Source organism: Limulus polyphemus, unplaced genomic scaffold, assembly GCF_000517525.1.
Source record: "Limulus polyphemus unplaced genomic scaffold, Limulus_polyphemus-2.1.2 Scaffold489, whole genome shotgun sequence".
Classification (NCBI taxonomy): Eukaryota; Metazoa; Arthropoda; class Merostomata; order Xiphosura; family Limulidae; genus Limulus; species Limulus polyphemus.
The window spans coordinates 512,512-524,576 of record NW_013666099.1 but is presented as its reverse complement, the minus strand read 5'-3'; the positions used below and the strand labels follow the sequence as shown (position 1 = coordinate 524,576).

At 33.7% G+C, this 12,065-nt stretch overlaps 1 protein-coding gene across 1 annotated transcript in view; it reads left to right on the top strand.

Moving 5' to 3' along the window:
* The window catches only part of LOC106458591 (E3 ubiquitin-protein ligase TRIM9-like), a gene marked incomplete at its 5' end in the record, with an annotated part of 25,787 nt that extends 18,159 nt beyond the window's left edge, over positions 1 to 7,628 (top strand). The window contains 3 exons of the mRNA XM_022384849.1: positions 3,838 to 3,976; positions 5,786 to 6,010; positions 7,123 to 7,628. Of these exons, the coding sequence (XP_022240557.1) occupies positions 3,838 to 3,976; positions 5,786 to 6,010; positions 7,123 to 7,433 (675 nt within the window). The remainder of the gene's footprint in view (positions 1 to 3,837; positions 3,977 to 5,785; positions 6,011 to 7,122) is intronic.
* Between the last annotated feature and the right edge of the window lie 4,437 nt (positions 7,629 to 12,065).

The window sequence follows — 12,065 nt, the reverse complement described above, 5'->3', positions numbered from 1 at the left end:
TATTATTTATTTATGATACGTTTTTATTATGAGGAATAGTTTACATTTCTAGCTTTCTATATAGACTTAGGACTAACTTCAGTCTTCTAAGGTGACTGGATTTCGTGAGATATTGGTGTAAACTTGTGAAGGAGAAATTAGGCCTCAGGTTTTTAATCACCAAGTTATAAAAACCCAGAGATTAACTATCACGTGCTGTTTCGTGATGAATTGATTTCTGCCACGGAGTTTCTTGAACCTGGTTAAATTAATTTACTTTGTAAAGTTGAGTGTGAAAAGATAATGATCACGGAAGGGCGGTATGCACTCTCGTCCGTTCATTCGTCTTGCATGATGTTCCACAGTCCTAAAATACTCCATAAGCAACTATTGTTGTCCGGAAGTTCAATTCTTTTCCATTATATGTAATATTACATACTTAAGTAAACAGAGACTACATTATATATTTATTCGATAGGGGAAGCAACTTGGGAGTAATTATTCAATTGTTGTTTTTTTAGAATCTTGATTTCCATATAAAGTTTATATATGTATATATGGTGGGTTTTTATTTCATATATAACGCCATTTCCCGTTGTAAGGTAACATGTTTCTCCTGTTTAACCAGAAGGACGTCACACTTGCAACATGGATGGATTTTATCATTAAATTCTGCTTCGTTTTAACGATATACTCTTTGTTTAATTCGGAAGTTAGAGCAGGTTAGTAAACTGCCTGCGTACAGCAATGTGTCATTACAACATATGTGAACACCTTCGACTATATAGAAGGACGTTTTTGTCTTCACTGTAAACGGAACGGTTTAACACTATAGGCTATATCGTCAATACGCACATATATAATAAACATGGTTGTAACCGTGAAGTTTAAAACTGTGGAACGGAAGCTCAAGGAATAACTACAGTAATAATCAGACCATATCGTTTTTTATACAGATGGTTAATGTTGTAACAGTGGGTAACAATCATCTCTGAGTGCATAAATTAGTGAAATCGACATGGTTAGGCCTAACTTGGGATTGATTAGCTTAAAGCTACACAATGGGCTATCAGTATACATGGAAACATTGGTGTCACGATGCTTATTGCCTATTAAAAATATGCCCAAGTGCTATAAGCCCAATATGTTTATTTATTTATCTGTGTTATGTCCATCGCGAGTATCGAAACCCGATTTTTAACGTTATAAGCCATCAGAATGACCACTGAGCCACGTGGCGCTCATCATATGTAACACTAAACATTACAAATTTACTACAGTTATGTCTTATGCCTCGCTACTTTCTTCGTTGTGACCATAAGTTTGAGAACTTGAAATTAAAATTCAGTAGATAGTAAAAACAGATAATACAGCATTACGTATTTAAGAGACAGATCACTGAGTATTATAAACATATAATAAATTATATTCCATATTTTTTATACTGTTAGCTTCATTACCGGTATTGATTAAAATGTTTAATATATATATACCTATTTTTATTATAACGATTATTTTACGTTGTTAAGACTAACCTTTAATCTTCTAAGCTGGCCAAATCACGTGAAATATTACTGAGATTATGACCGAAAATATAGATAACAGCGAAGGTACCCAACTAATTAATCAATGCTATGTAAAGATTATAAGTTTGTGTTTTCACACACTGCATACTCCTAGTTAAAGAAATGTGTTGAATTAGCTACTTTATTTACTGGCTTCATTTTTATTTTTTGATCTAGGTAGGCAGCATCCTTTGATTAGAGATTACTAATAATCCACGTTTTGTTCACAGCTTGGTGTTTGTATAATAACTGTCCTATATTAACACATTGTAAACAAGGTTTTAGTACAAACATTCGCTCTGTGGATGCCTGTTCTCCGTTATCACATTTCTCCTTTGAATAACCATAATTTTTTAATATCATTTCTGATATTTTCATTTGAAGCAATTGTAGTTAATGTTAGCGCAATTTCAATGAAAAATATTTGCCTAAGATACCTTATTTTTTTGTTCGTTCATCAACACATAGTTCATTAAACTTTTCAGGAACAATTTATCTAAGTTGTAATTGCATCCGGTCCCGAACGTGACCTACGAGTTAACGTGTTTGGACTGTGAATCCAAAGGTGCTTGTTTCGTGTCCCGTAGCCGCAAAAACACGCTCCACAATTTGGGACAGTTGGTGCGCTATAAGTGTAACAGTACTATCCTTCTATTAGATAAGAATAGCCTTAGTGTATCATTTCAAAATTAGGGACGGCTATGCACAAGTACTTTTATACTTGAGAACGATCGCACCTGTTTTAAAAAATATTCTTTCTTACTGTAAAAGCTGTAACTTGTAATAAAGTAATACAGGTATCCTTTTTCTTTCTTACTGTAAAAGCTGTGACTTGTAATAAAGTAATACAGGTATCCTTTTTCTTTCTTACTGTAAAAGCTGTAACTAGTTATAAAATAATACAGGTATCCCTTTTCTTTCTTACTGTAAAAGCTGTAACTAGTTATAAAATAATACAGGTATCCCTTTTCTTTCTTACTGTAAAAGCTGTGACTTGTTATAAAATAATACAGGTATCCCTTTTCTTTCTTACTGTAAAAGCTGTGACTTGTTATAAAATAATACGGGTATCCTTTTTCTTTCTCACTGTAAAAGCTGTGACTTGCTATAAAATAATACAGGTATACTCTTTCTTTCTTACTGTAAAAGCTGTGACTTGTTATGAAATAATACAGGTACCATTTTCTTTCTTACTGTAAAAGCTGTGACTTGTTATAAAATAATACAGGTATCTCTTTTCTTTCTTGCTGTAAAAGCTGTAATTTGTTATAAAAAATACAGGTATCCCTTGTTGAGGTTTGTGTAGAAGTAGAAAAAACAACAACTAAAGACAATTGTCACAAACTCCATTGTGTTTACATATCACCCTATATAAAGTTCATTATTAATCGAATGTTTTTGAGATTTATACAGAGTGTGAATAAAATGGACATGAAAAGTAGAAGCGACTATTATTTTACTTCAGGCAGGTTGTCCATAAATCATGTAAACAAATTTACTCACTCAACTAAATAATTTTGTTAACATAATTTCTGGTCACCTTTATATCGACCTATGATAAAGTCTCATGCTATAGCTTAAACTTCACAATTTTGATTTTTTTTCTTTACACAGAGATAATAAGTTTTAAAGTTCTTTGTATATTTTCTGGTTTATCCTGGCGATGCTAAAGTTTCAGATGATTTGTATATTGTTGCTGAAATTAGGTTTGTGTGTGTTTTGTAATTATATTCATCAAATTCCTAGCAATTATCCAGCTATTGTAAAATAAAATCCCAACATATTGTAAATTTTACGAATCTCTTCATTGCTTTCAACAAAAATTATTATTCCGCAGCATCTGTTATTACTAGCTGTTGTTACATGACTTGTACGATTACATAAACATGAAAGTGACCTGTGAAGCAAAAAAAATCTCTCTTAAAACAAACAAATATAACAAAATAAAACGTTTTCATTTAACGCAATAAAAATCGATACAAACTTTACATCAAAATTGTCCATATATGATTATTAGAACATTATTTTACTCCGAAACGGACAGAGAAGATGTGAAGGGTGGTTATAATACAAACAACAGAAAAAGAAGGTTTTCAGAATCTCAATGAATAAATCACAATGTTCAGTAATTAATCATTAAGTTTTACCATAGATATTGTTTCAAAATTCATTACTGACTTAATGCACTAAGATTTGTTTTAAGTATGAGACTGGTATTCGCTATTGATGCACTTTCCTGCAAATGTGTGATTATTAAATATGAGTGTTTGGATTTTGTTTTATTATGATCCAGGAAGTATACCGTGGACCTGACACAGTCACAACTGTGAACGGATTACACTTCAACACCGAGTACAAGACCCGAGTCAAGGCATTTAACAATAAAGGGGAAAGTCCTTACAGCAAAGAAATACAACTATGTACAGAGGAAGGTGAGTCTACTTGTTAAAAGTGATTACCAGAATTAAGAACTGAACATGTAAGGGAGCTATGTCACTAATACTTACCACCAGCATTAAGAACTGAACATTGCAAAGGAACTATGCCAATAATACTTATCATCAGCATTAACAACTGGACATGCAAGGGAGCTATGTTACTAATAGTTACCACCAGAATTAAGAACTGAACATGCAAGGGAGCTATGTCACTAATACTTACCACCAGAATTAAGAACTGAACATGCAAGGGAGCTATGTGAATATCTGATACAACGTAGAAAATGTGAAAGGTTGTTTATCATTTGAATATCCATGAGTGAGTCTTGAAGTCTGTTAAATAAAATGATGTATATAATGCAAAAGGATTCAGCTGAAAGGCAGGTGGTCAAAAAATAAACGTAACAAGTAAATTGTTTCTCAGATAAATTCATCGAACCTCGAGACTTTACAGAAATTAGTCATTTTCCTTAATCCAAGTGTTAAATAATATAATTTTGTATAATCTTTTTGATAGTTATTACATAGTATATCCCCAAATCTTTCTATTGAAAGTACTGCACCAAAAGTATTTCGATCGCAACTGAAAAACGTTTATTTTATTTCGAACAATGCAGACTACAATATTTTGTTCACAGATTTATTCAAAGTGACCTTTAATTGATATTTAAATTTATAACATATCTGTATAAGAAAACACAGAAAGATTCGCTCTACAAATATTTTTGCCAAGGACTTTTGGCCTGCATAGCCTGGTGGTTAGGACGCTCGACTCTTAATCTGAGGGTCGCCCTTTCAACCGTGGGGGCGTTATAATGTCACGGTCAATTCCACTATTCGTTGGTAAAAAAGTAGTCCAAGAATTGGCGGTGGGAGTGTTCACTAGCGCAGATAGCCCTCGAGTAGCTTTGCGCGAAATTCAAAACAAACTAAAACCAAGCCATGGACTTTGCGTACTTGTAATAGCACCATCAATGGTAAACACTTAATTAACACTTCAAATTATCAATTGTTTGAAATGAACGATTACACGTATATAGTAGATACAAATCACCTATAGATCTACCATGCAAGTTTTTGTTACATTTTGAATTATACAGAAATGACTAATGCAAAGTTTTCTTAATGAAGAAGTTATAGAACCGGGGTCCAAATCATATATTTAAAAGCCTGATGATTGAAAAACCTAGAAAACGTAAGTTATAATAATAATCAAAACGATCATTAAGGGTTAAAAGTTATCATTTGAAGAAAGACCACGAGTTACCTGTGATTTTGCTGTCGATTAAATTGAATGACAAACAGCAACAATTAATGTAAACTTTGTTTGTTTTTATAACAAAGCCTCATTGGGCTATCTGCTGTGTCCACCGCGGGGAATCGAACTCCGGATTATAGCATTGTAAGTCCTTAGACTTACTGCTGTCCCACCGGGGGACAATGTAAAGATTAATAAAGGTATGATATTGTGTGATTTTTAACAGAAGAATATCGTGTAGAACACCATGGCAACATAGATTTTACTAGTTACGAACAATTAGTAAAAATACCTGACTTACGAGATAGTGAAGCCATATCTAATCAGCTGATTTTTCTTAAATCATAAATCATGGGCAAACTGATGTAAAAAAGGTCCACTATTCGAAAGCGCTTAGGTTTGACTTATACAGATTTATATGATTTTAAGATAAGTACAGCGAGTTTTATGTTAAAACTTCCGTTATTAAATATCATTTTTTTATAAAGAGTATTTTTGTCTTCCACGTTCAAGTGGGATAACTTCAAATTCTGCGTATTTTCTAGTCGCCTGGTTTACTTTCGACCCGTTATCAGCTCCTCCGGACATTCTACTGACTAGTGAGAACCAAACGGTAACATGTGATACTTATGAACACAGGGTGGTTCTTGGGAACGTGGGGTTCTCTCGAGGTATCCACTACTGGGAGTTTACCGTCGACAAATATGGTGGCCACGCTGATCCTGCCTTTGGTGTTGCTAGAGCAGATGTCGCTCTGGATAAAATGTTAGGTAATATTTTTGATACGACAATTTGTTCCTGTATGTTGACTTATCGCAAGTAATTTATCGACATTGTTGTTGGTTGTTAATGGTAACGTAAAAAACACACACACACACATGTAAATATATATCTTTCGAAAAACACGATTGTGAACGTCAAGAACACACATACATACGTATAGTAGTTTAGTATAAAGTTTTGAAACAATTTGAAAAGGGGTGAAATTCTCTCTCTCTGAAAGGTTTTGCTACTTTTTGCACGAAAATTAAGTAGTGAATTTAATTTTAATACAAGTGATTCCATTCGTATAAATATAAAAAAAATACCTATTAAGAGTAAAAAACAAAAAACCGACGTTTTTTTTTTTTTTGGCACAGTGAAAAGTAAAATCTTTATTATTAGCTATAGCCGACTAGAGATGGTAACGCAGTTACCATCTTCAGGGGTAGTATCTGATGATGGTAAATGTGTTACCGAAACTAGCCGGCTATAGCTAATAATAAAGATTTTACCGTTCAATGTGTCAAAAAACGTCGGCTTTAGTGTTTTTTACTCATAATATGATAGCACAATCTACATGAAAAGAAATAATAAAAAAGACGGTTTATATCACAAAGCATTATTAATATTGACAGTAAGTAGTTATAGGAAAGATGGTATTATACACATATTATGAACACACATACACAGTAGTGACCTTGGTGTAAGTGTACTTGTTGTTTCACGACACTGATTTTCATCATCTGGTCACAGTCAGTAGACCGCAGAACCTGAATTAAGCGCCTGTTTTGTACGTTTTCATTTGGTACTTGTTATCCAAAATTTGTAGGGTTAATGAACTGAGTTAATTTTGTACTTGAACATTTTATATTCACACAGATGTCGTATGTCACTAATTTAGCACATTACCCTTCTTCTACGTAGACATATCGGATCATTTAAATATATAGCATGTGTATCAGTCGTACTTTTCTGCTTTTTTCGCTTACTTTGATATAAACATTTCCAGCAATATGCACGTTCCTGAACATTAGTTTCAGTATTTTAACATGAGACACTGAGCTGAGAAACTTATTCATATTCCTAGGCGTATTAAATAACCGATTTTATCATTTTACAGGAAAGGATGAGAAAGGATGGAGTATGTATATTGACCACCAGAGGTCGTGGTTTCTTCATGCTGATCACCATGAGAATAGGACTGAAGGAGGTGTAGATGATGGGGATGTGGTAGGAGTTCTTCTGGACTTAAACCATCACCAGCTGCGTTTCTACGTGAACGATGAACGTCAAGGGCCTGTGGCGTTCTCGGATCTTTGTGGAGTGTTCTTTCCCGCGGTTAGTGTCAACAGGAATGTACAAGTTACTGTGCATACATCTTTAGACCCGCCCTCTGACGGCGAGCTCGGGAGTGAGACATCGAATAACTAATTCTATATGCAATATGATTTAAATATTAAGGAAAGAAGAAAACAAAACCGTACTTTAAATTTTAGACATTAAAAATGTAGGATGACGACCCAGAAAGAAATTGAGGAAAGATAATATAAAATATACTGTTCTTAACTGGAATCACAAATATCTTAATAGTGAAAAACGACTATTAAAATCTTCCCGTGAATACAATTATCCACCTATTGTCTTTTTTTAACAATACTTAATGTTTAGTGCTTATTACGTTTTCCAATAATCTGTGAGATTCAATCATACATCAGAATGTAATATATATATATATATAAACATTCTGATAGGTATGATTATAGCTATCAAGGTATTTTAATATTGAAAGAGATTTTAGGCCAATTAATTATTTATTTAAAATCGTAAAATTGAATTAACACAGGTTTGTTTTTTAACACATTAGGCTGAATAAACCTCTGTTTCAGACTATTGCATTTCGTCAGTAGATAAGAGTATTAAACGATTTTAAAGTTTGGTTTACTACAGCATTTGAAAGTGTAGAATCTTGAATGGTGGAAAACGTTGCCTCGAGCGAAATGAGCATTGTTGGATTGTTGTTTTAGGTTATAATTTAACACAAAGTTAAAAATCGTGAATATTATGGTAAACTATGGTACTGGTAAAACAATGTGATACCATAGACAACTGAAATTACGTTTTGAATGTGTTATTTGCATATCCGCGTTCGTTTTATTCACTTGCGCGAATATTGAGGTTGCAACACTTTTGCCCCCCCCCCTTCCCCAGTGGCACAGCGGCACGTCTGCGGACTTACAACGCTAGAAAGAAACCAGGTTTCGATAGCCGTGGTGGGCAGAGCACAGATAGCCTTTTGTGTGGCTTTGTGCTTAAGTTCAAATAAACAAACAATCAATACTTTTGTAATCAAATTCAGTGTTGTAAGCAGAATTTAGTTGTTGACGGTTTCTGACAGTGTAACCCCTTCAAGCGTTAGACATATCTTCTCTTAGTGTAAATGGATAAGTGAATCAGAGAATATAGTGACGTCACAAATGTGTTTCTGTTGTTTTGATAATCGCATTCGCCGGCACATAGTACGATCTTTTGTAAATTATACACGTCAAGAGAGAGACCAACATTTATTCACAGCGCTGTATCTAGGTTTGGTTTATTTGTTATTCATTATATCTTATAGAAAAAGAAAAGACTGGTCTGGTTTATATAATACAAGTTTTTGATGTCATGAACACTGTCAAACATATAATTTGTTGTTTTTTTTTACTTTTTCTATTGTTATAAAGGACATGTAAATTTGAATATCTGATAACTACATATATAGTATTGTGTATACGAAATATTATTATTCAAGAACTATGAATAAAATAAACTAGAAAATCAAGGTTTTTTGTTTTGTTTTAGAAACTTTGGGAAACAGTTTTTTTTTTTAGAAAATAGGGACAATGAACACTTTAAGCTTGGTGTGGCCCGGCATGGCCAGGTGGTTAGGGTGCTCGACTCGCATCCCACCAAACATGCTCGCCCTTTTAGCCGTGGGGGAGTTATAATGTGACGGTCAATCCCACTAGTCGTTGGTAAAAGAGTAGCCCTGGTGGGTGGTGATGACTAGCTGCATTTCCTCTAGTCTTACACTGCTAAATTAGGGACGGCTAGCGCAGATAGCCCTCGTGTAGCTTTGCGCGAAATTCAAAAACAAACAAACAAGCTTGGTGTGGCTTAATAGTTAGCGTTCTGAACTACCGATCGACATTTCCAATATTGATCGCGCTGCGTTACCACTGCACAATATGCTCTACATTTTCAGCTATGGGAGAATGATAAAAGCAACAGTCAATCCCATGATTAGGTTCAAAGCTGACTAGGTTTGTCAAGTAGTTGATTGTGATCTTGATCGGCTCCGGTTCACCGTGAGCCAGTCAGTGAGCGAATTTCATTTACGATCATAATTGGAATTTTCAAGATGGCCGAGCGTTCTCAATTAGTGATGATGGACAACGAGTTATACTGTTTGTAGACTGACAATGATGTCACTGTTTCTCATTCTCCAAGAATGTAGAATATTTATATGATTATATATCTATCTTAAAGTGAATTTCGAAAGAAACAATCAAATAAAGAAATTAAGTTCCTGATTAACACCGTAGTATTAGCAGTATTTGTAGTGCACTCCTAGTTAGGCTTAATGTGTGAATCCAACTAACCTTTTTTGTTTTGCATGGTAGCCTCTATTACTTTCAGTTTAGCTAAGAAATACAGATTCCTTTACGCCTGTAGTACTACGCCCTCCAAACTCCGCAGCAAGGACTGGTGGAATTACTACACCATTTCTTCTTCGAATAGAAGAAGCAAAACGCTAACACCTTTAGTTTTTGTAACCTGCTGTTTTCACTGGTGGCGTTCATTTTGTTTCACTGAGCGGTGTGTTAAGTATGGCACACAAAACGACGTGACCCGCTTACATTGAACGGCTCGCTTCTTGACGAGCCTCTGGTCAGTAGCTCAAAACAAAAACGACTGTGTCCGAATCGTAGGGGTCTCAGACCTGGTTGTTTAGCTTATGTTGTGTAAAATGCCTGTCGGGTATTAAATACCAATACCACCTCTTTTAAAAAACAAAACTTCACTGCTTTACCTAATCTGACACACTAAGCCTTTTTAAACACAGCTAAATTTCAGCTAAGGAGAGCACTTTTTAAAGTTGATTTTTCTGTTCGCATTTTTCACTACCTAGGTAGACTAACTCCGTGGATAAGCAAATATTTTACCATTTACTTAACTGAATTATAAAACTTTTCTTTTTTTTTTTTTTTACCAAGGGTCTGAGAAACAACTTTTTCCATGGCAGTCTGAAGTTTCTTAAACTTATCTGAACTCTTTTGTTCAATCACCAGATGGTTTTTTTTTACACGGAAACGTGAACTTTTTTCAGCATATTTTTCTTGAATCATACCTTTATTTGAATTAATTTTTAAAGCAAGCTTAATGTGATATTTCAGAGTTTGTTTTTCGATTACTTATTTTTAGTCTGAACCTTTTCTCAGCGATAACAAAAAAGAAAAAAAGATGACTTTTTAAAATGAATTTAGGGTTTCTGTTTTATGGTGTTTATTTTTAGCTGTTTTATAGTTTTATTTTGATATCTTAAAACCGGGGTTTTCATTTTTAGTTTTATTTAGATACTTTAGAATTTGTGTATTTCTGAGTTTTTTATTTTAATAGTGTACTAATATACCGTATATCCTCTGCACGCTAATTGTTTCTCGTATGGAAGTAATAACAGGTTCAAAACATAGTTTTATTTATGTTAAAGCAGTTACTGTTTTATATGAACGAAAGAACCTGTACAGAAAGGTTAAACCTCGCGAGCACAATGACTCAGGAAGTGGGGAGTGGGGACGTTAATGTAAACTGAATAACTATTTCCGGTATTTATTGGAAAACGCCGATTTATTTATTTTTTTCTACCGGGGTGCTTTATTGGTTAAAGTCAAAAATGAGAAGCACTATTTAAGCTTCTTAAAGTGAAATTAGAACACTTAATGTCATTTTAGATCAACATAAATGGTTTCTGAAGAGACTTTTTCTTCCTTACTTTATAAGATACATTAGATTATAACTTTTCTTACCGTAATTTCACTCCATGTTATTCTGGGCAAAATCTGTTAACAAGACCTATGATCATAAATAAACTATCAGGCTTAAAATATAATAAGATAAATAAAAAATTGGGAATTTAAATACTAACAAATAAGGATCGTAAAAAAAAATGTAAACAAACAAGGCTGCAGGTACTATAGATATTACTTACTCAAACTACAAACTCCTATTTTAGCTCTATGCTGTTACTTAGAATTACAGTTGGTGGAGTAAAAATAGGAATTTGTTGTTTGAGTAAATAATGTCAACTTTTTTACGATTCTTATTTGTTAGTCTTTGAATTCCCAATTCTTTATTTATCTTGTTTACTGGCTTTTTTATGCTCAACTATGGGGAAAGGATTACTTGGTATGGTAGCTTACTTTATACATTTTAATGATAATATACAAAGCTAGTTGGTACGGTCCATGATGATTTACTGTAGCTATTGACTATTTGATCACATTAGTTCGATATGTAAAACGTTAAGCTGCAGCTGAAGATTATCATATAGTAAACATTTATTGTTTCTGTATAACTAAATTCTATGTATATAATGCATAGCAATAGGCTAATATATGCGTATACTAAGACACAACCCCCACAAAGTGCGTATACAATTTTACCAGTAGAAAAGCGGCCGCCCCCAATGGCACAGCAGTATGTCTGTGGACTTACAACGCTAGAAACCGGGTTTCGATACCCGTGGTGGGCAGAGCACAGATAGCTCATTGTGTAGCTTTGTGCTTAACTTCAAACAAACAAACAAGAAGAGCAGTCTTTTTCAAATGAAACATATTTGTCTAAAACATCGCTTTAAATAAACCTTCGTCTCTTTTAAAGTAATTATTCTAAGAATGTGTGTAATAAAATTTATTATTATGTGTATTGATTTTTTTTACTCCTTCACTACTACATAATATAGGGTTGGCTCCATAAAAACACCGATCGTATAGTGTACAAAGCATTGAGTGTCTACATGTTATA